At 41.5% G+C, this 23,533-nt stretch overlaps 1 protein-coding gene across 1 annotated transcript in view; it reads right to left on the bottom strand.

Annotated features, from left to right (window-relative positions):
- The window catches only part of TMEM132B (transmembrane protein 132B), a 188,881-nt gene that overhangs the window by 144,048 nt on the left and 21,300 nt on the right, over positions 1–23,533 (bottom strand). Inside the window, exon 2 of the mRNA XM_010582254.1 lies at positions 3,068–3,208. Within this exon, the coding sequence (XP_010580556.1) occupies positions 3,068–3,208 (141 nt within the window). The remainder of the gene's footprint in view (positions 1–3,067; positions 3,209–23,533) is intronic.

The following is a 23,533-nucleotide window of genomic DNA, read 5'->3' as shown; positions in this document are numbered from 1 at the left end:
ATAGAATATAATGTAAACTGCCTGAAACATTGTGATAAGGAATTTTTTTTAAGTAATGCACAGAAAAGGCATGATGCACTCTGCATGAAAGGAGGAAAGGTCTTAATTTAAAGCATTTTAATGAACACTCAATTTGCGTAGGGAAATGTGAGAAATGGAGATGAAAAACTCATGATAACGATAACACTGCAGAGGGGAGAAGGAGAAAGATTAGAAAAGTAAGCAAATTTGAAAAGGCTCCAGCCAATAATGCTGGCTAAATGGAATGCAGACTGGATTACGAACATGTCACAGTCCAAAGCCACTGTTCTCCTTGCAGGCAGCGTCTGTCGGTGGCTCTTATCAGAGCTGCACACTGGGGAAGAAAGAGCAAACCAGAGTGCAAAGCATTGGAGAACAGACCTCTCTCTGAGCTAAGGGCAATGAGGATAGTCAGAAATTTCAGCGAATGCAGCTGTGACTTGCTGGAGTTTCTCACTTTCACCGAACCTCCCACAGCTGTGCCAGCCCAGCCAGCTTGCAGGGCTGCCAGGGCTTTCCGCCCACTCGCAAAGCCCCAGGGAGGCTACAAAACCATAGCAAACTCGACCATCTCTTCCTTGGAGAAAACTAGCTACGCTCAGAGGCTCAGTCCTGGCTTACGCACTTCTCTACCACCAGTGTAACGCCAGGCAAGTCAGCAGAACTGAAATTACTTCCAAGAGAGAAAAAACTGTCTCCCTCGAGGTAGATACCGTTCTGTTTACTAATAGCTTCTGCTCTGCAATGAAAGAGATTGATCCTGCACTCTCACTCATACATAAACTGCCTTTAATGAAGCTCCTTGAATTACTAAAAGGAGGAACAGATGAATCAAGTCTAGTGACAGTTTTGCCACATTGACCTTAACAGAAGCAAGTTCAGGGCTCTGCTCATTTAAATGAAACAGCAGAACCCCGACATAAACACATAACATTCTTCAAAAGAAACAAGAGGGCCACCATTATGACAAAAAAGGTAAATTAAAGTAAAGATAAAAGTTAAATATTTACTCTGAGCACTACAATATTTGCAAATCTGGAAATCATCTTCAGCAGTTTCTATTTGCATACTTTAATTAATCCAAAAATATTAAACTAATCTCACAAAGGAAAGGGTCAAAGTATTAATTAACTTGAGATTTGTTGCTTTTGTGCAATTTAACAGTTCAACACAAAGCAAAAATCAGTTTTAATAAAAACTAAGTTACTGTGACAGGTATAATTTCATGGATTAGTGAAACCACGTACAAGGCAGTAAGTCTCAGTGTTCATCCTATTTTTTGTCTAACTTTAAAAATAGTTGTTTCATTTCAATGGAGAGATTCCTCTGTAACGCCAAATGATCTTAATTCTTCCTTTAACCTCAGCATTTCATTTTCAAATTGATGGCTTTCCACCTTGCTCTGAACAGAACAGAGGTCACAGTTGTTTTAGCAAAAAACCTGACTGCAACGTTCAGCAGAGAGCAGATACTGCACAACCACCCAGATCAGCCACCTGAGCTAATTCAGGTTGAGATTTCACTGCTGGAGCCATCATATGTCATCACGCAGCTCCAGAACAAGCGCAAAGATTTCCCTCCGAGCCAGCGTCTCTGCTGGCTGAGCTCTCACCCCACCAAAGGGACTCGCTGGCTTCTTTAACAGCTTTTTGGAGGAACTGGGAAATCTTGCCAAAAGACAAAGGGTTTGGAGACAAAGCATACAGCAACAAATCTGGCTGCCAGAGCTCTGTTTTATCAGTACAGTAGCCTGTGAAACCCCAGCAAAATAATGATGGAAGGTGGCTAGAATTTCCTACATCACAACCTCAGAATTGTGACTTTGACAAATGTGCTTAGGAAACAAGAGGGGACTTTCTGGCCCCCCCCCTTTTTTTTTAAATGGGGAGGAATTGCATGAAACAGCTAATGAACCAAAAGGTTTGCCTGGCATTTCATGCCACAAAGCTCTGTAGCACTTGACTTAACCAGAGACACTGAGCGGGGAATCACCTCCCCTCACTTCACGCGTTTACAATGCAAATGTCTGCATCCCACTCAGTCGCCTCCATTCTGCATCTTTACTGGAGAGAAACAGGCACTTTTCACTTGCTATTCATCAGGCCTGTTTTACACATCCAAGAGGACTCTCACCTTGGCAGTGCCTATTTATCCCTGTTGCTAAAAAGCAAACTCACATTAAATAGCTTTCACCTCAACACTTGTATCGCAGATACCCAGAGCTAGGTGGGATTAATTTATTTCTCAAATACAGCTTCAGAAACTAAACAGAGTAGAAACTCTGCACTCTGGCAACAATCTTCCTAGGTCTAAACAATTATTAACAACCATTTTTCTCCCTTACAGGAGCTTTTAGAAAAAGATGGATGCAAAAGACTCCTCAAATAAAAATTCTGACAAAAGTTTTGTGATTTCCTAATGATGATACAATTTCAAGCTAAACTTATGCACAGTGTACTTTAAGTGTAGAGTAACTGCATGATAATGGAGAGAAATTGCTTGTATTGTAAAATACATAATTCTGACTAACAATGTAAATTTCTCATTAACTTTGATATAGCTTGTGGGAGCATTACCGTAACAAACGTACACAGCATTCATGAGACAGTTCATAGACACTCATAGGTGTTTTGCAGCAATAATGAACAACACTTAATAGCTATTACTTTCATAGCTTTTCAAATAAAGAAGACAGCATTGTCCTATATTGCTTTCAATTATTCTTCATATTTCTCTGTTTTAATCCTTTTGTTTCTGTTGGCTCTTTGGCAACAGGAATTCTCCTGCTACCCTGAAGGTGCATGAAAAGCAAACATGAGCCAGGACTAGTTGGCTGGCTCCAGTTTAATTAGATAATCTACTTCCAAAGCTCAGAAGTGAAACAAAAGGAAAAAGCTCTCATCAGATCACCTGTAGCTCTTCCAAGGAGGCTGAGGAAGAAAAAATACTGCTATTAAAAGAGCAATACAACTCATTAAAGAAGCTGTTGTATGTCTCTCACAGCATTTTAGCAAGGGTTAATGCACAAAAGCACTTGGAGGCTTACCTGTTCTCTGCATTTGGGTCGTTGTGCACACATGTGATCGTGGCAGTGGTCCTCGCACTGTCCGTTTCTTCTTGAACCCCCCATTGGTCTGCATCACTGACTCTGATGTCCATGATCTTCACACCTGCGGCTGTCCTAATTCTGTCGGGGAACAACAGGGATTGCTTTAGTTACAGACCTCCTACCAATAAATCCAGAGAGGTAAACAAGGAAGATGAAAGGAAATATTTCCTCTTCCATTAGTAATAGACTGATACATTGCAAGTGTAAGTCACTCTGCTTTAAAAATATAAAACAGGTCCAATCATTTTAAAGAGATGAAGTATGAGTTTCATTATGTACAAAGCCAGTTAATTTTCAGCTTGAACAATGTGGAGAGAATAAGAATGCTTTCTGCTTCAGTGGCACCAGTTTGATATAAATGAAACAGATGTGACTAAGCATAAGTTGATTTAATTTGTTGCGTCTGTCCTGCAGTTTAAGATGGAGAATCAGAGCACTGTGGTATAAAATATATCCTCCTGCTTGAAAACCTTTGGAAGCAAGGTACCTTTTAATATTAGGGTGATCTGCATGGGGAAAAATGTGTTTCACTGCTCAAAGACCATAATGCAGGACGGAGACAGAAGGAATATGTTATCCTAGATCTGGGACTGAGGGATGAAAATAATTATGCCACTATACTGGGATCTATCAAACTGGGCATGTCAAACTCTTGCTGCTGAAAATAATATGATGCTGACATGGGAAACCTTGATTTCCTAAGCACGGCTAGGGTCTGAAAGCAGTTTGGTAGTTGGCAAATGTCACCATTTTTTGGCTTAAAAAAAATTTGCTAAAAAAATAGTCCATGCTCTGCTGCGGCTCAGCGTTAGGAACAGATTGCCAAGGAATAGGAAACAACTGCTTTTAATAGCAGGGACTTCGTTTGTGCAGCTTGACTCCTGAAACAAGCCTGGGATTTCAACAGGAGTGCTGCAAATATGCCTGGAGAACAATTAGGCAGAAAGCAACTGCTGTAGCGCCATGTTCACCACTACTGTGACTTAATTAATTAAAAGCAAAGCCAAGAGGGACCTCTTAGTTGTATGGTGGAATGAAACAGCACTGCTGAGACTTGAAGCGTTACTTAACAGTGAATTGTGATGGATTTGCCCCGATGCCTCGTGGCCAAGAATTTCCTTTAAGTTCTAGCTGAGTTCATGGGTTTGGATCAAAGTAACTTCAAGACTCAATGGGTGGTCTTTTCCTCAGAGAAGGAATTAATTCATCCTGCTTTTATGATATCCTTATTTTTGCCTGCAAGGCTTTACTTACTTGATGGGCTAAATTCATGCCTGGCATAACCAATCTGATGAAAAATGTTTCCTGTAAGGAGAGAATTTTACTTGATATTTTTCTAATTGTCTGCTTCACGTTTCTCCACAGACATTCAGATCTCCAAACAACATGCCTCAAAGCTTATGTGCCCCTTTCCTATCATCTCCTCTTCTTTTTTCAGATGAACATTCATTTATTCTGTAGTAATTACACTGGACCAAATAATTCCTGCAAGACACCTACATGGCTTCATTTCAGACTGACTTGTAATTTACATGAGATAGAGAATTAGGCCTTCAGCAATGGATTCAATCATTTTTTTCATCAGACTTAGTCAACCACTCCTGAAAAAAAATCATTAGGGCCTGACCAAAAAAAAACCCCACACCACTTTTTAAATTTTCTCTTTCCCAGTCAAAATTATATATTTTTTTTTAACAAATTTGCCTCCCCACCACCCCCTCAATTTCCCATGGGTTTTTTTTACAATATGTCTAGAAACCTCCACCTCAACTTTCCACCCAAGTCAAAGCCCTGGTTAATTAAAGGTTAATTGAAGGGTAGGAGGTGCTGTGGGGTGGGGGGGGCGGGGGGGAGGAAGGTGGCGCATGACACAGGACAGCTGGATTTCACCCTTGATTTCAGGATTCATCAGCCTTTCTCCATGTGTCAGTAGCTGTTGTGTTCTCCTACACAGCTTTCTACAGATACCTTCACTCTGCAGCATTTACTTTTGTCTACTCTGATTCAAATCTAGGAGGTCAGTTTACCCCAACAACAATGAAAAGCAACATGGCATAGTTCCCTGCCACACTTGAGCAGGCTTTAACCATGCAGGACTCCTCTGCAGCTCCCTTCTTCGTGGAAGTGGAAGCTGCTGCTCCTCTTTACCTCCATCAGTGGTCCTCACATACAACACAGGCATAATGATGCAAGAGCCTCAAAAATCAGCATCTATCTACATGCCCAGCTGTTCCAACCTCTCCAGACACTCTGCACCCCAAAACACTGGCTTCCCTCTTGGGCCAACCCCTCAGCCATGTCTACCTCCCTCAGCTGGGGAGCTTTGCTGTTTCTTCTCTTGTGTCTGAATACAGCTACGAGATGCTTGTTGCCTGTCTGGACATCAGATGAGGCTCTCTTGATGCCTGTCCTGTTGGCTCACCACTTGGATTCTCCTTCAGGGCACTGTCCCTTAACGGGAGGCCTTCTGGGTTTTGGCAATGCTGTCTTGTTGACTGTGCCTACAGCTTTTGTGTGCTGCATCTCTACTGTCTTGCTGGGTTAGCATCAAGTGAACATCGCATACTCTCCTCCCCAGCTACATTTTCCAAAAACGTCTCGGAACGCTGCATTTTAGGAAAATTTCCAGTCTAATCCCCTGCAATGCATCTGCTCTGGTGGGCTGAGACAAGATGTCATTTTGCATTTTTGGATATCAGTAGAGCCAGGAAGGTTGAAAGAAGGAAGAAACTGAATTCAGCTTCTCGCTTAGGAAAAGTCAAGAAATTCAAATTAAACCAGCCTACACATGGGAGGTTTGAGCCTACTGTTCTTCAGATAAGTGATTCATATCTTTAAATCTGCCCCCAAACTCCACAGGCACAAAAATTATTGCAAGTCTTGAGGACTGAGGCTTTGCAAAAGCATAAGAAATTCCTACCAGAGCAGACATTAACTGGAGAAAGGACGGTGAATGGCTAGTGTATGAGCCCAGGCACTGGGTTTATTGCCCTGCTCTGTGCCAGGCTTCAAATACAAGCTTGAGTGGATCATTTAGTTTTCTTATACCTCCCTTCCCCACATATAAAATACTGGGAAGTGCTGCTCTTCCAACTCAAAGGGAGCTGTAAGGGTAAATAGAATCGCTTGAGAAAAATCTGATGTCCTTTAAATTTACCAGCTGTTCAGCATGGTGTCATATGGTGTGGAATATCACTTTGGCCAGTTTGGGTCAGCTGTCCTGGCTGTGTCCCCTCCCAGCTTCTTGTGCCCCCCCAGCCTACTCACTGGCAGGGCAGCATGAGAAGCTGAAAAGTCCTTGACTTAATGTAAGCACTGCTCAGCAGCAACTAAAACATCAGTGTGCTACCAACATTATTCTCATCCTAAATCCGAAACACAGCACTATAGCAGCTACTAGGAAGAAAATTAACTCTGTCCCAGCCAAAACCAGGACAACAACTAAGATAGCTTAATTCCTTTTTTATAAAGATAATTGTGAAATGAAAAAAAAAAAGAAAGAAAAGAAAAAAAGGAACAAAACATGATAGCCAAAAATTTGGCAAAACTAACATTTCATTTCCATGAAATACTTGCTTTCTGAAAAGCAGAATTTTCAGACAGAAAACTGTCCTGTTAAAAAGCACTTGCCCACCTTTCAAACATTACAAATTACATGGCATTTTGATAATGCAATTAGCAGAGATGTAAATGAGACAGTGGAATACTGAATGAGCTCACCAGAAGTTAGCTGGCAACAGGGCCCCCCATTTCAGCCTGTATCACAAATGAGGTGATCACTATTTATTCACGCTACTCTCTTCTTTAGGGGTGGAGGAGGTCCAACAGAAACGGGACACCCTCAAGCACTGCCTTTCATGACACTTATGCCCATAAGATCTTAAGAGGAGGTAGCTGGGGGGTGAGGGGGAGTGTCAAAGCTATAAAGAACAGGGAATCAATGGAACAACTGCTTCACGAGTGAATTTAGTCCTCTTCTCCAGCTATAAAGGCAGAATAGACGAAGCTGCTTTCAATTTAGACTGCAGAATACATTTGGTATCCCTGGCAGTGTTTTTTTCCCTGAGCAGTGTGTCCTCCATTTATTGTAGAATATAAAGATGGAAACATGATAGACAGAATGGAGCGGGCAAGCAGAAGCGTCCCCAGCCTGCCAACTTGGAACGACCAGAAACTACTTTAAAATGCATTCCCAGCCTTAAATGTATGCGACCCCATGAATTTAGCCGCTCTAAACCTCCTCTCTCAGTTATTACAACAGAAGGAAAGGAGAAGGTACAAGTAATCACCAGGGCTGGAAAGTAACTTAAGGGCTGCAAGAGGGATTTAAACAGCTGAGCACTTAGCGGAAGTGGTGCAGGGACTTCCACTGCCTCCCAGTCAATTAACTGCAAAATCTGAAAGGTAAATGCTTGCTTGCAATACACCCCCAGCAACACTCCCGGCAGCAGTAATTGAGAAGCAAAATCTTGGCAAAATGAACTTTAAAATAGAAACAGAAGGAAAAGATATTTAGGAAATAAAACAGGAATGTGCTCACAGCAGATGGAAAATGCTCAAAATGATGAGAAAAAAAGACTTTTTCACAGCTATTTTAGAAATCCTCTTATCTCCCCCCTTCCCCATTATGGGGGAAAACATGATCTGAGCTAAATTCACTCTCAATGACGTACTAATAATAACAGTTACGATAATAAATTTCATTTGTAATTTCCAACCATTTCTGTAGTCAGCCTTTCAACATGCATTTTTAGCCCAATTAAAAATAAAATCATTATCCTTCCCCTACAGGAAATCCAAGCTGTAGGCCAGTTTAGTTAACTTGCCTAAAATTATACTGTCTCTGCAGAGCCAAAATGAGGGTCGATACATCCTGATTCCCAGGCTTACACTGCAGCTACCCCTACCCATCTTTAAGACCAAACCAGAGCAGAGCTGAGTAATTCCAAACCCTCACAGAGCATTTTACATATTTGAAGAATTGCACAAACAGCAAGCAATTAGTTCTGAAGGAGGTCCCTGGGGAGTTTCTAGTTAAAATACATGTGTTTTAGGATACATTAAGCCAAGCACTATAAATTAAAATAATCACTGAATTCAGACATAACATCTGGGGACTTTTGGGGTGTGGGTGAGATGGGCAGTGTTTCTATATAGGAAGGAATAGAAGCACCCCTGTATAGGAGGAGGAAGCAAGTGGAGTTTTCTGGGAGACAAAAGGAGACAAGGGTACGTGATTCACAGTTGCCACATCCAAGTACATTCCATGGCATTTAGGAGGGAGGCACAGTCAGGAGTTCATTGGTGTGAGTGTATGAAAGCAAAACCGTCTGGGAAACACTGTTACAGCAGATGGAGGGCTGAGGTGGAACCAGAACTCCCCCAGGAGAGGCACCATCCCTCTCTTTTGTGTCTTCCTAAGCTTCCTGGCTAAAATTCTCTATGGTAATCCAGAAACACGAGGAAAATGAGGTGATGCAAAGTCACCCAGAAAACACGTGGCAGAACCGGGAATTACGCCTAGAGCTGCCAAGCAATATTTTGATATCTTCACCATAAATCTACCCAGCTCTCCTGCTCCTACTCTAGACCCAGTAATAACAGACGGTGTGTCCTGCAATGGCCATGCAAGACCAGCCTGTGGGCAAATATGCTTTCTGCTGCTGTGGGCTTGCAGTATGTGTGAAATGAGAGTGTCCCACCTAGCAGATAATCATCCTGCACAGTGTCATCTCTTATGGAAGTCAAATTTGCAACAAGTCAGAGGATTGGGTCCTAAATCTTCACAAGCTAAGCAAGTGTTTATTTGCTAAAGTATTTTTCCAAGAATTTTACTTCTTTGTTCTTTTATATTTTAAAAGACCTGTCACAGATTTATGTGCAAACTACTTCCCCATCAAATTCTCCTTAAAATAGCAACAGAAGGCCAGCTATGTTTGTTTCCAAGATTCCATATTAATGTCACTATAAGCAAAGCTATCTAAGTATGTGAAATATGCATCAAAATACACAAAGATCCTGCAAAGATCCAAGCCCTCTCCAAAAGGTCACAAGTGTAGAAGCATAAATAATATGTTGCTTTATTGCAAAGTAAAACAAGCAGCCTACAAAGCCCTGTGGAGAGGTGTATGTAGATGGCAGGCAGATGGCAACATGGAACAGAGGGCAACTGCAACGCATCGAACAAAAGGAAACCCCAAGTAAAAGGGTTTGACCAATGGTACTGGTACGTAAAAAACTCAACATGGCACTGGTATAAAGCCAGTGGTAATAGGTGTTATCAGTGAAACAAGGTGGGAACTCACGGTGGGACAACGAAAAGCACGTTTGTCCTTGGGGATAAAGACAGCTCAACACTTAGAGACAGAGGCAGCAACTTTCAAAGCCAACTGGAGTTTTACTTAAGATTTGACCTCCACATTTCATCCATGCTCAGAACTACTCCAGCGACTGCCCCTTCGTTGTAAGACTAATGTATAACTGGCCCAAATTTGTTTTCAAAACAAGATATGGATATGCCACTCTCTGCCCGCCTTGACCCCCTTTTCCCCCGAAACGCCTCCCCACTGCAGGGCCAAAGCTTTCTCAGCCACCACTCACCCTGTGGAAATGCCCTTTCCGTATCTCTTGACCTCAGCACTCTCTCAACTTTACACCGCATCAGGAAATTTGCCTTTCCCTCCCTCCGGTATACCTCAATCTCTCTCTGCATCTGTTATTTTTATATAACCTTTTGTAGCTGTCTTATTTAACCCTGTCAAGCATTTGGGGATGTGGTTTCTATGTAAGCAGTTATTACCGTCATATATCAGAATATCTCTATCCAACACGCACTCAAGGAAGAAAGTCAATGCCAAAGCACTGGGTAGGACAAAGTAGAGAAAATAGGTACAGTGCCCAGCGCAATGCAAGGCAGGAACAAAGTTGCTCAACAGACATAGTGGCTAACATGAAAAAAGCTCAACAACTCAGAGAACAGAAAACCCTTTGAAATTGTGGAGGGGATCAATGCTAAAGATTTAGAATGATACAATTACCACTCTTCTACCCAAAAAGGTGAAGCTATCAACCTATTTTTTTTCAGCCCATCAAATGTTTCAAAATATGCTAAGCATCAAGCTCACAAGCATATTGGATTTTGAATAATGAAAAGAGTAAACAGGATTTTAATTTGGATTCTGACAGTAAAGTGCTTTCCATGTGATAAATTAACTATTAAGGAAGACAAATTAACACAACATACCCTTGAGTATGATGGCTTATGATTTTGAGGAAGCTTTTACAGAAGCATGATCAAAATAAGGCAGGATGAAAAATAGGAGATGATGTGGGGGGAGTATTTTATCAAAAATCCTCCCTCCTTCTTTACATCAAACTGTATGTATAACTTCTCTAAAAAAGTGCAGCAGATTTTCTCAGGAGCCCCCCATTTTTCCTAAGAATGTCTAAACGTTTTAGGAGAGATCCTCAGCTGGTCTAACTCACCAGAGATTGATGAATTTTATAGTGTTTGTTTAAAATTGAAAAGTTAAATTTCACATCTGCAAAGCAACGTCAGAAAACGAGGTGTCACCCCTTATGAATTTTTTTGAAAGGGGAGGTGTCTCAGAAACATTTTCTAGATATAACACTATGCTCATGAAATCATCAGAGAGTATGTGAACATCTTCAAAGCAGTCTAACATCATGTTATATTTCCATATCCAATGGAAAATTCCCTTTTTTTTTTTGCCTTTTTTTTAAAGGAGAGAAGACATTTTAAGATTTCATCTTCATATTTCAGCAGAAACTCCATTTTTCAATCTGCTCTCTCCCTCACTCAGGTAAGCAAATAGAGCTTAGAAAACCAGCAGAAAAACATCCTAATTGGCTTGAAATTAAAGCTATTAATTTTTATTCTTATTTATTCCTGTCACAAACCAGACCTGTTTATAGGGGTTTCTAACACTGCTATGGAAACCTGAGAGGTTCTGAAGTCTTTATGTAATATGAGATGAAAATGCCATCTCCCACAGTGAACACTGTTTTCTTTGATATATTTCAACAGTGGAACTTTGTCCCTCTGGGAGAAAAAGGGTTGCCAGGCACCAGGGCAGGAGACATTGGGTCCAATTTTATTGACTCAAGACATTTTATTAACCATTTAACCATCTGGGCAACTTCAAAATGGGAATAAGGATGTTTACTCACCTTTGCTCAGAAATTCATCCAAAAAGAAAAAAAATTACTATTTCTATGGAGACACTGAGCATTTGTATACTTAAAAATTGTACAGATACTGCATTTCAATGTATTTCTGTAATTTTCCAGTAGGTACTTAAAACTGCAGGTCAAAGAGTTCTGTAGCAATTGGCATTTTCTTACTAAAACTAAAAGCCAAAATTTATTTTAGTCCACCTGAAAACATTGTTGTGCCTTTGACATACAAATTATTTTAATTATAGTATAAGCAAATATGCCCGTAGATTGTGCTGAAAGCTCTTAAATTCCAGCAAACTCTTCACACCAAAAGAACAGGTCTGACGCTTGGGTTGCCAACCGCGGCATCGCACTAGCACAGCTCCAGCTACTCCTGCTACACCAGCACGGGGAAGCAGATCAGGTCCTCTGTCCTTTGCCTGCCTGGAGGGCAGGAAACATTGCCCATAATTTGCAAATAAATACACAATTCCTAAAACTGGCTTGACACTTTACACTTTCAAAGTATCCAATAAACATGAACTAACCATTATTACTATTGATCAAAAGGAGACAGCAGGTCTTTCCAAGCCTAAATGATCCTCGTGCTACCAAACAACTCATAACATCCCTTTCTCATTAGGATGCACAACCAGCTCACACCTCTGCCTCCCCTGAAAGAGGAGAGAGATGTTCCTTTATTCCACTGCCTCCGTTCCGTTAACTGAGTTATGATCATTATTCAAAGAGCTCTAGAGTGCCTGCTGTCATGCACCCTTAGACATCTCCAAGAATTGAAGTATGTGCACTCTCTTCTCCAACACAACAATCTGTGGTGTACCATCTCTGTAGAGAGAAGAGGTAAAATGCTGTAGTGGTTTTCTGTAACACATGTCTACAGAACAAAAATCAAAGCCTGCTCAGTCTCTTCAGCCTTTCTCTGAAAGATCTAAAACACTCAGACTATGTCCTTTAACTTGAAACCAATGCAATGCTATAATAGATGAAACTCTTCCTTAAAGCCTAGAAGTACAGGAGAAAATGCATTACCAAGTCTGAAGGTGTCCAAAGTATTTGAACTTGGAATTCTTGCAATCATGCAGAAACACAGCTTTGAAAACTATAATGAAAAAATCAAAGTAAGTCAGAGGTTTCCTCCCGCAAAGACAAAGATACTTACAGGTCTCCTTTTACTGAAAGGCTCCTTTCAGAAATCAGCACTGCAAAAATGTTTGCAGTCTGAATAGAGTTCAGGCCTCCTGGGAGACAAAGAATTTTTATAAAGGGGTCATTTTTCTACCTTTCAAGTAAAAAAAAAAAAGCCCAGAAGGTCATGGTTTCTGGAAGCACCTAAACAACAACAAAGTAAAAACTTTCCATCCCTCTCCCCGCAAAACTAGGTAATGAGCTCCGTAGCATTGTCTTGGTTAACACTGGAAGGGGGTTTACAGCATTTAAAATAGTCCATCACTAAATCTGGCTAAATTTGCTCACCACCTTGGAGACTCATACATTTCCTGTAAGGAAAAAGTTTATTAAATACAATTCAGAGTAATATAATTATCTTTTACCAGACCTCAATGTATATGACTTAGGATCAGAAAAACTTTCTTGGGTTGCTGCTGAGTACTACAGTCAACCCTGGAGTTTGTTGTATTCATTGGACTGTTTGAAGCACAATCCCTCAGCTCTGGGCAGGTTGTGACTCCAAATCCCCCAACTGGCAGATGCCCAGAAGAGGCCAGTGGTAGCCAGTCTGTGGCTAGTCTTGAGACAGCGTGTGTAGTCTGGCCCGGAAAAGTACATAAGAGAGTCAGTCTGCATGCACTGAATGGGGTCTCACCTTGGCGTTCACACAGCTAATCTATCTCTTTCATTGCTTTAAAAAGTACAAGGGAGAAGACCAGCAGTGAGGTTGATGGGCTGACAACATGTTGACATGTCTCCTCCTCTTAGGAGATGAGGCTAAAAGCAAGAGGACACTCAGCAATGGTCATCTTTACCAAAAAGATTGCTTAAAACTGCACCAGTAAAAAAATAAACAAAAAAAATTTAAAAGAGCAGATTTTTTTAAATGTATACACCCCTAACTTCTACTGAAACCAGTCCCAACCCTTGGCGCATCCAATGATTTCTTAACAGCTTGAAGTGGTCTTTGAGGGATCTATCATACATTCTTCCACGCTTGCTCAGTACTCTGCATAAAAAAGCAGCACACAAAAGGTTGTTATTAGGAACTACACTTAGGCTGTGGCAAGGAGACATTGACCTGAGCACAAGGGACGGAGTTAGAGGGAAGAGGAAAAAAAGCACAGCAATGAAAATCCTTCCAGAATTAAAAAGGCCACAAGAACTTTGTCTGAACTAGTAGTTGTTGTTTTTATTGGATTATTTTATGGGGTTTTATGTTGTTTAATCAAAGAAAGAAAATGGATGCCATAAAATATGCAGAGCTAACTGGGGCTGCAAAGTACATTGCTGAATATTGCTAGTAATGCCATTTCCCCTTCACTGTCAAAAAATAAAAATATCGTTCTTTATATCCCTGTCACATGGAACAGCGGTCCTCTCATGCTTGCCAATCAATCATCTTGGAGTGCACCTTTACCTTGAGCAGTATGTGCTAGGACGGTGAATAAGGAAAGCTCAGGAAATAATCTCCCTTTCCACAAGATAGAATTCAATTTCCAGTATAGCTCAGACCAGTACTTTTCTTGAAAAGGTGGCACCATATATTACAGCAAAAAAGCATTTTTCTGCTGCTAGTGAAAACTTTAGTGAGCATTATGATTATGTGGTTTGTACTCCAGGCACCAATGACCACCAAGCAGGCTAATAATGTGTGAATTCTGATGAGAACCAGCCCTCCAGCTGGGATAAAACATCAAAGGCTTTTTCCTCCCCATTTTTTTTCCATTTTGCTTTCTTTACTATAAGATTTTCTTCTAGCTGCAGACAACAACTCTCCAAGATTCTCCTAGAGAGTAAGCACTTCATAATAAAATTATCCCGCTCCGGTGCTCAGGTAGCCCTAGTTAGCCCTTTGGCCAGTGTCCCAACAGGCTTTTATCTTTGACAGCCCCAGTTTGGTTTCTTTGGGTGGTGCTTCTCAGAAGCTTTTTGAAAACTCTCTACAGGTAGATTGAGCTTTCATCAATGACTCTTTGAATCCCCCTTTGGATCTCAGCAGGTTTGGCAAGGATTTGCAAGTCTCAAGCTTTGTCTCTCCTCCAAGCACAGCTGACAGAGTGTGCAGGAGAGGCTGTCTAGGTCCATAACCTACTGCAATAAAGTCCAGAGAAAGCCCCACAAATGAACGGTGCCAAAGCCCTGGCTTGCTGGATTTGCCTGCAATATTTCTAACCATGAAGATGAGGGGACAGTTTTCCCCTCTGGATGCCCTGAAGGTCCAAATCCCAGCTTTTGCTCTGCAGATCTGGCCAAAATATCATTCTGCACGCTGGCACCTAACAGACAGACCCTGGCAGCCCCAGAGCCTGAGATGGGCAAAGAGGTCAGAAGGATTCAGGTCTCCGAAGTCTGTTGCTCACAGTACTGCCGCAGCTCAGAAAGCTTATCCAGCCTTGCAAAGCTGTCAGGGAAATCCAGCAGCCACTGCACAAAAATTCCTTGCCGTTTACCACAGTGATTGATGGTAACGCAGGAAACTAATGGCATTTTACTTGCCTGTCAAAAGAAATTACTTACCCTGGGCCAGGATTGGGGAAGAATTCTTTAATCCTTGCAGCGACTTTTAAATTAAACTCTAGTGTTTGCAGGGCTGAAGACCAGTCACAGACAGCAGCCTGCTTCAGAATGGATTCAAACATGATATAGCGCACGGGCAGAGAGGTCTAGCACAGCAATATAACAGAGTGAAAGGCAGCTGCACACTGCGCTTCTGACTTTTTTGGAAAAGTTTACAGATTTCAGGAGGCCAAATGCATTTTCAGATTGTTCATCTTCAACAAAGACCTAGGTCCTGGCACTGTGCATGTAACAAAAAGTCAGGGAAATAACAGGACAAAAAGGCCATAATCAAAAAGTGGAGGCAACTGATGTAAGTGGTATAGGAAGGTGCTCCCATTTGGTCTATATGAGAAGAAGAGTATAGCAGTATAGGGGGTCAATTCACTTCCTTAATCAGTAGAGTTGATAGGATCGTTCCCTCTGTGGCTTTCCCTTTCCTTCCTAACACCAGTACTAAACCTTCCTTTATCCTTTAACAGTCTTCCTTTATCATTGCAACTGGTCTGTCTGCCACCAGGACTGCTCTGTTCTGGTTTCACCTGCAGTACCAGTGTTCCCCCTGTATTGTATGGATGGCAGATCCTCCATCATGGTTCAGTCCCAACATCCTTGTTAAATGAGCTACTTCAATAGTTTGGGGGTAGACAACATTCATTCATTAGCTGGCAGGTCAAGAGTGACGGACTAAAAAAAGGTGCTGATTCTTACAAGCAGTAGCACAGCAGGCTTCAACACCTAGCACTGCCCCTGGAGAATTTCAGTAAGACATATAGCAAGGGACATCACATAGCACTTTTGAGGAGAGGAATGAGCCACTCCCACAGTTTTGACTTTGGTTAGCCTCTGTTTTCTTGACCAGCCTTTATGATTCAAGCTCCTATACAACCTCAGAAACTAGATGAAAAATCATCTCTGCAAAAGGTCACAAATGAAAAAGGGGCAGAAGAAACAATTCATGTTTCATGAAGACTACACATGCCTAGGTGGTAGCTACTAAAAAGTCACTTAAACTTTCAGCATTTCAAAGCATACACTGTGTTTGCAATAACACACACTCTAAAAACAGGCTTTCCCACTGGGGGAGTTGGAGGACACTGAATCAACTACCTATAAAAGCGGCTACGATCCTTTATAACGCATTCAGTGTTTTCAGTGAAAAACACTCACAGTCAGATACTGTATCCCACTGAGCATTAAGCACTTCCCATTCCTGTTCTGCTTTTTCAATTCTAACTAGTCCCTAACCCTCTTAGTCATGAATTTGCGATTAATGAGCCTTGTTTAGAGGATGTGAATACTGAAATTGTTCTGATATACGGGCTCTAACCACAGAAAGACGATCTAATTCAGCGAGGGAATCTGCTGTGCTTAGGGGGGATTCCAAACCTTCAATAAAGGAAATCAGCTGTTAAGTCATTTTAACAAGGGGCAGCATGCTGTGCTCTCTGCTCCGCAGTGCCACATGATGGTCTCACAGCTTGGTGTCTGGGGACAAAATAATCTTCATGCGTTAAGGATGCTTAACATCTGCTTGTAAATCTGGGGCTGGTCAAAAAATGGCTGTGACTGAAATGAGGATGGTGGAAGTGTGGTTTTCCACCAGAATTCTTAACTACGAGAAACATACATGCATACACACCTGCATACATACACTTTTGATCTAATACAGCAAAGGACCGATAACCCAGGGCTAAACTAATTATGACTAGTTATGCTTGAGCAGGAAAACAGCAGCCGCTCCTCTCCTGCTTCAAGGGGACAACTAAAACAAGTGCCTTCATGGCTCTTCTTCCCTGTGCCTGGAAGGGAAGAACTATCCCTCGGGAGTCTTCCTCTCCCAGGGTGTCCAGAGGAGCATATTTCCTCCTCAGCTGGGGACATGGGGACAGACAGGCAGGACAGCTCTCCTCTCCAGGCTTGACAGCAGGTCTAGAGAAGGCCCTGTATGCAGCCTTATCAGCCCAGCCTTCTTGTTGACCCCAATAGAAAATATATTTCTCAGGCCATGAAAAAATCTGATAAAACAGTGAAAAACAAAAAGATAGTATTTTTCATGAAATAAAATCACCCATCACGTGCTCATCAATATTTGGGAATAATTTGGGGTGGCAGGGGAGCTTAATTATATTTGAAATTGTTTATAAAATGCACCAAGATGGCATAAATGTTCCTTGTTCTGCTACAGCAGTCACTTTCAGACATACTTCAGGAGGCTAATCCTGGAGACCAGGAGATTAATTCCTCGAGACAAGCCCTTTCCCCCCCCCCAGCTCCTCCCCAGCTCTTCAGAGAAAATGACCTGGTCTGATCTTAACACATCTTGAAAAAGACAGAAGGATTAATTTTGCTCCTCCCTATTTCATCTTCATGGCACATCTGAGCAGCTTCTACAGCTGTGAAACCTTTACTTCCAGGGTCCTTTTGATTGTACTGCTGAGATATTCAAAGACTCATTAAACCTAAGGGGAAGTCCCATTCACTGAGACTTAGTATCGAGAGGAGGTGGGGGAGGGAGGTTTAAAGTTATCTTGTATTTAAGTTAAAGAGACAGTTGGAGAAGATTTACTCGTAAATCAAACTCTCCGCCCTCGAAGAGTCACCTATCCTCATGGTGCTCTGCACACGGGAGATGCTGTTGGGACTAAAGGACTAAGAAACGCAGCCTGCTCTGACGACTGGCTGACTCTGCTTGTTCCTACAGAAGAACCAAGGGACGGAGAAGTGAAAGCAACAAAAACTGCCTCATATTTTTGTAGACACAATTTTGCACCTACAGATCGCAACTGTTTTCTAGTCGCAACACTAACATCAAGTTAGAGCTCAGCTTTCACATCAGTCTCCTGCAAAGGTGTGTTTGTTGATGCCTGCTTCATTGTGGTTGTAATTATTTCCTCCAGCAATTACTGTCACTATATTTGACCTTATCCTAGAGTCAAGTACCGAGGCATTAAGATGACAATATCTTCTGTGCAACTAATTGCTGATATAAAACCTTATTCTCAATTATTAACGTCAATAGCTTGTCAATATTAAAAGCGAAGCCAGTATGTTACTGGGGCTGAGATTGATTTCTAATCTGATAGTTAGGCTATAAATTATCTGATTTGCTGATGAAGACCTCAAATTACAAAGGCACCATTCAAAAAATCACTAAATATATGGATGACTTCCTTTGATTTTAAGTGGCGTTGAGAAAGTGCTCCATTCTTTCCTGGTGGCGTTGCCTTCCTGACTTGAATCTTCACTGTCAAGCTATCATCCTAAATTAACTTCAGGCACAACTATTATCAGGTATAACACTCTGCCTGCCGGCATAGCAGTAGGCTTCAAAAAGTGGGCCTTCAAGCTATAGTCTAAAGCTCATCTATCAGAAATACCAATATTATCCTTCTTTTTTACTTTTTAAGAATTGTGAAACCTCAGCAGTACCATTACAATCAAGGCTGTACCTACTCCTGGGAACATTTTATCTTATTTTCACATGGGGAAACCCCTTCTTTACAGAACATTCCTGCAGTTAAGATCTCTCTGCAGTTTTACATGAAATTAAGTAGCTAATGTCATACACATGGTGCTGCAACGACTAAATCATGATGTTAAGGGAAGTCAAGGTTCAATTTCCCTGCGTGCAGCAGGTGAGGTATATGCATTAGGAAAGGCTAGATCTGGAGAATGTAATAAACAGTCACAGGTGAATATAAAATATAAATGCAAAATGCACTTCATATTTATTACATCTTTTACATCTAAATCAGGCAGATTTCATTCCACAGATTGAGACTGATATGAAGTAATTTAGTGGGAGGCTGGTAGTTGAAACACATAATCACATTTCTAGAACAATGTAATTACATTGAATTTAATGTGATTTCCTGCCACTGGTTTAAAACTGCAGCCTCCTCCACATTTTCGATTTACGCTGAACCTGACAATTGATGCAAGATTACTTTTACGTAGCCAGGTAAAGCATTGCATAAGAGGAGAAAAAGTATGCTATGACTCCTTGAATTCCCCAAGACCATCACACAAAGATGTCAGTCATGAAGTACCAGTAAGTTCAAATCTTAAATTTCTAGGAAGATGCTATCTCAGCAGATAACCACTGATTTTAGATTTCATTTTCATTAAATATCTCACAAGGAACAATTTTGCTGACCTTAAGAATTTGTGCGCAAGTCAGCTCTGCTCTACGAGGCAAAGAAATTTGAAGGGAAATTCTTAGCAGAAGAGTTTCAGGTGTTTGTATGTTGTACATGTTGCTGAGAGTGCTATATTGAAGACTTTTTATGAAGAGCAGGCTAATAAATGGACACAGCAGGTCATACCCATTAAGAATAGCTAGGAAATACTGGGGGAAAAAGTAATTGCAATCTGAATGCAGACCAAGAATTTGAATCTTAAAAACAAACACAAGGACAAAGGGCTGGAAATTTATCAAAGTTAGGAATAAAACAGCACAGACAATGATACTTAACCCCTGCAAATCAGTCAAACTCTGGTCTAGAGAGAGAAATTGTGCAAGCCAATGTGTTGGGAGAGCTCATACTGCCAGCCAAAGCATATTACATAAACATAAGAGTTACTCTTAGAAAAAAAATACCACTAAACCTATAGCTGATCAGACGAAATCCTGCAAGCCCACCTAGTATGAAACAATTCAAGTAATCTCTTTGCAGAATAATTTCAAGTAGCAACCAAAGTTTTAAAAATTGAGGTATATTTACAATCGATTTGCAAACAGAAAGAAAAATTATTAAATTGATCAAAAATGCTATTTACTGCGGGCAGTTCATTTAGCTTTCTGCAGAATGCTTCAACATTTATATTCCTTCACTGGAATAAATAAGTATTGAAATTTAATGGATAATGAAGCAGATGCTAAAAGACAATGAAAGTGCATAGGATTTTTTTTTTTTTTCAGCAGACAAATATAAAATTGAATGAAATAAAAGTTGAAAAGCAGGTTTTAAAGCTGGGGACTTTTATGAAAAGTAAACGAACAATAGATTTAAAGTGGTATAATTACCGATGAATCACAACACTATGGAAATGGCCTCTGAGAGCTCCAAATGCATTATATGCTGCGGAGGGGGAGGGCAAACGAGGGAGAAAAGAGCCCCTAAAAGAAGCCAGTGCTGCAGCCCTCACTCAGATAAACCACCCTGCATTTGTGTAGCAAAGTCAGCTGAATTTAGGTTATAAAGACAAATCCTGAGATTCTTCCTTCCATGCAAGTTTTCTTTGGCATGAACAAAACTGTTGAAAAATCTCAAGATGTACAGGCTTGCAGCAAGCCAAGGAGGAGACCTCAGTGCCTTCAAGCTGCTTTTCAACACTGTCGATGTCGAGCACTGTTGAGCAAAGCGATGTGTTGCAAAAGGCTCACGCAGCCGGGCGACGCTACGCTGAAGTGGCAGCGACAAATGCAAACGCGTTAAAAAAAACAAAGAATGGAAAAGCTTCGTCTGGGAAACGACGGCATGTATTATTGATGGCTCAGCAGCCAGAAGACCTGAAGGCTCCAGCGCGTGGAGAGGATAATGGGTTTGTCATCTCTCTGCCAGGAAAGGACTTGAAGAGGGTTGAAAAGAGGCAGCATTTCAGCTCTATGCCCATCCTGCAACCCCAGCGCGTGGTCCCACAGTGCGCAGCAGGGTAAGCAGCTCAAGCTCAGCTGCGACGTCTGCCTGCCACAGCCAACACCAATACGCTCAACCCCACCACACGTCCAACACACTCTAATCTCAGTTCCTTCTTCCTGAGCTGGACAAGCTTCCCAACAGCCTCAGCATTTCCAGATTTCAAATCCTTCATAGGGTTTCTTCAAAGAGCGAATACATTTGCAAGAAATTAATTTTGGGCTGCAGCTTCTTAAAAGGTACCCATTTCTACATCAGGCAGATTAGCAGCAGGGCCTGCTAGAAGTTATGGTCTTAATCAAAACCAAAAATGTACTAAGCAGATTTTCCCTTTTGTTTACTGAAAAGCCTACTTTCTTCAAGGTGACTCGAGACAAGAGGCTGTTTGCTTAAACAGTAAGAGATTTGCTGGATGCCAGAAGGCCCCCTTTTCATCCCTGATCACCTTCTACAGCTCAGGAAGAGAATTCTGCAAAGAGTACATGGAAATACAACAGAGGAGTCAGGACCCTTATTAGGTTAAATTATCCAATTGCAAACCAGGACCAACCAGACAGAAACACTGTGATTCAAACTTGGACAAAAATGGTTAGAAATGAGAAACAATTTGGCTATGGCAGGATTACCACTACATTAGCTGGAAGGTCCACCCTGCTATTCAGGACTTCCATTATGCAGCAAAACAAGTGAAAACCTCTGCTCACTCAATCACTACTATAACAGTTACATGTTCAGATTTCTTTCTGGAATAAGTGCAAATTTGCTTTGATTGACTGACATTTCATCACTTAATACATTCATAGCATGTCAAGGGAAAACTTGACTGAATTCACAATGCTGTACTGATTGAGTTCCTAATAGGAACAGTTGTCAGAAGGACTTGTAAGGATAACTTTCAAAATCACATTTGCTAGTTGGTAGAGGACTTACTGCACCAAAGAGCCTCTCCACCTACATACAGGAATTTCTGGGACACAAAGATGGACAGCCCCTCTCTTCCCAGTTGCCATCAGCCTGTGACATGGCAGCTGGCTGCAGCCACCCCAATGGCTGCACAATACTTTTTGTCCAAAAGTCCTGCATTTGAGACATACAGTTGTGGAGTCAGAAGAAGCTTTGCTGGAGACTAATGAACAAGCTGTGGAAGAGGAGCTAGGAAGTGAGGGGCAATGCTCTCCTTCTCCCCTTCCACGCACCCAAAAGTTCCCCAAGTACAAACTACCCATCCACAGAGCTCAAGGGTGAACAGAGGACACAGGAGGTAGCATAGCTGGAAGTCAGTGTCTACCTTAGCTGAAAATGGCAAAAGATGACAAGGAAAACCAATGCAATTCAAGTTTGAGCCCTCGGCCAGTGCCCCAGCCGCGGGCATTGTTGCCCACCATGCATCGGGCAGCTTCCTGCTGCTCTCAATCTCTGCCTATGAATGGAAAAAAATCTGCAGTTTTCCTCTGCTCCTGATCCCTCCTCTGAAATTTTCACATTTGTTTAGAAAGGTCTTCAAGATACAGCTTTCAGATGAACCTAAGCATTTCCAAATTCCTTTCCTTCTATGCAGAGACCTGTAAGGCCCTGAAATGACCTACCTTCAGTATTCATGACGTGGGTAAACAGGATCCCTGGCTGCCTTCACCCTGTTTTTGTTAAGACAAACAGGGGAAAAAAAGCAGTGCTCTTCAATACTTAAAACCAAGCAGTTTCAAATAAATATTTAAAGTTGTCCTGATTGTTAGATAAGCAGCTTCTGCAAAGCGACTGCAAACGTTGCAACTGTTTTGCCATACGGTCACCAGCAGCTGGAAGCTCCAAGATGCCCATTTCAATCAGAAATTTTCCATTTCAAATGCATTTGGCAGTTTGTTCGTGGTGAGAAGTGCTTCTCATCACATGAGCTTTCAGAAGACCACAAGGAGTGAAGCACAGGTGGCTTTACTTAAAGCCTGGGTCAAAGCACAGCTTTCTGTAAATGCTCCTTTTTATAAGTAAGTAAATAAATAAATAAGAAAAGGTGCTGTGCCGTACCTTCTGCACTGCTATTAGGCAGCTGAGAGGCTCCTGCTAGACCAGACAAAGCCTTCAGTCAGTCCCACAGAATATTCACAAACAAATGAAAAGAACAGTGGGAAGAATTGGCTTAAAAGTGCATTCATTGTACTTTCCTTTTCTTTAAATATAATAATATGCAACAGCTCCTTGTGCTGTTGAACAGACAATACTATTAACTCTTTTTTCGTTACAGCACTTCAACCATTTGTACTTACATTCTTTCACCTAATCATTACCTAGCTGTTGTTAAAATCCATCATGCACTGTCGGCCAAATCTTGAGGTCCCCACTCAAACCCTCCCTTAAATGATTTCTTAGTAGAATTTTTGCATGATTAAGCATCACAGATTTTTTTTTTTCCTAACTGATATCTGAATAAAGAACACATGACTTTGTATGTGTGAACACAAGGGATCAGATTAGGAAAGCTAAAGTCCTGACAGAATTAAATCTGGCCAGGAATGTCAAGGGCAACAAGAAAAGCTTCTATAGGTATGTTGGTGATAAAAGGAAGACTAGGGAAAATGTGGGCCCTCTCCAGAAAAAAATGGGAGACCTGGTTACCTGGAATATGGAGGAGGCTGAGGTATTCAATGACTTTTTTGCCTCAGTCTTCATCAGCAAGTGCTCCAGCCACACCACCCAAGTCACAGAAGGCAAAGGCAGGGACTGGGAGAATGAAGAACTGCCCACTGTAGGAGATCAGGTTTGAGACCGTCTAAGGAACCTGAAGGTGCACAAGTCCATGGGACCTGATGAGATGTATCCATGGGTCCTGAGGGAACTGGCA

Source organism: Haliaeetus leucocephalus, unplaced genomic scaffold (assembly GCF_000737465.1).
Source record: "Haliaeetus leucocephalus isolate CR32 unplaced genomic scaffold, Haliaeetus_leucocephalus-4.0 Scaffold840, whole genome shotgun sequence".
Taxonomy (NCBI): Eukaryota; Metazoa; Chordata; class Aves; order Accipitriformes; family Accipitridae; genus Haliaeetus; species Haliaeetus leucocephalus.
This window is presented reverse-complemented; position numbering and strand designations above follow the sequence as displayed.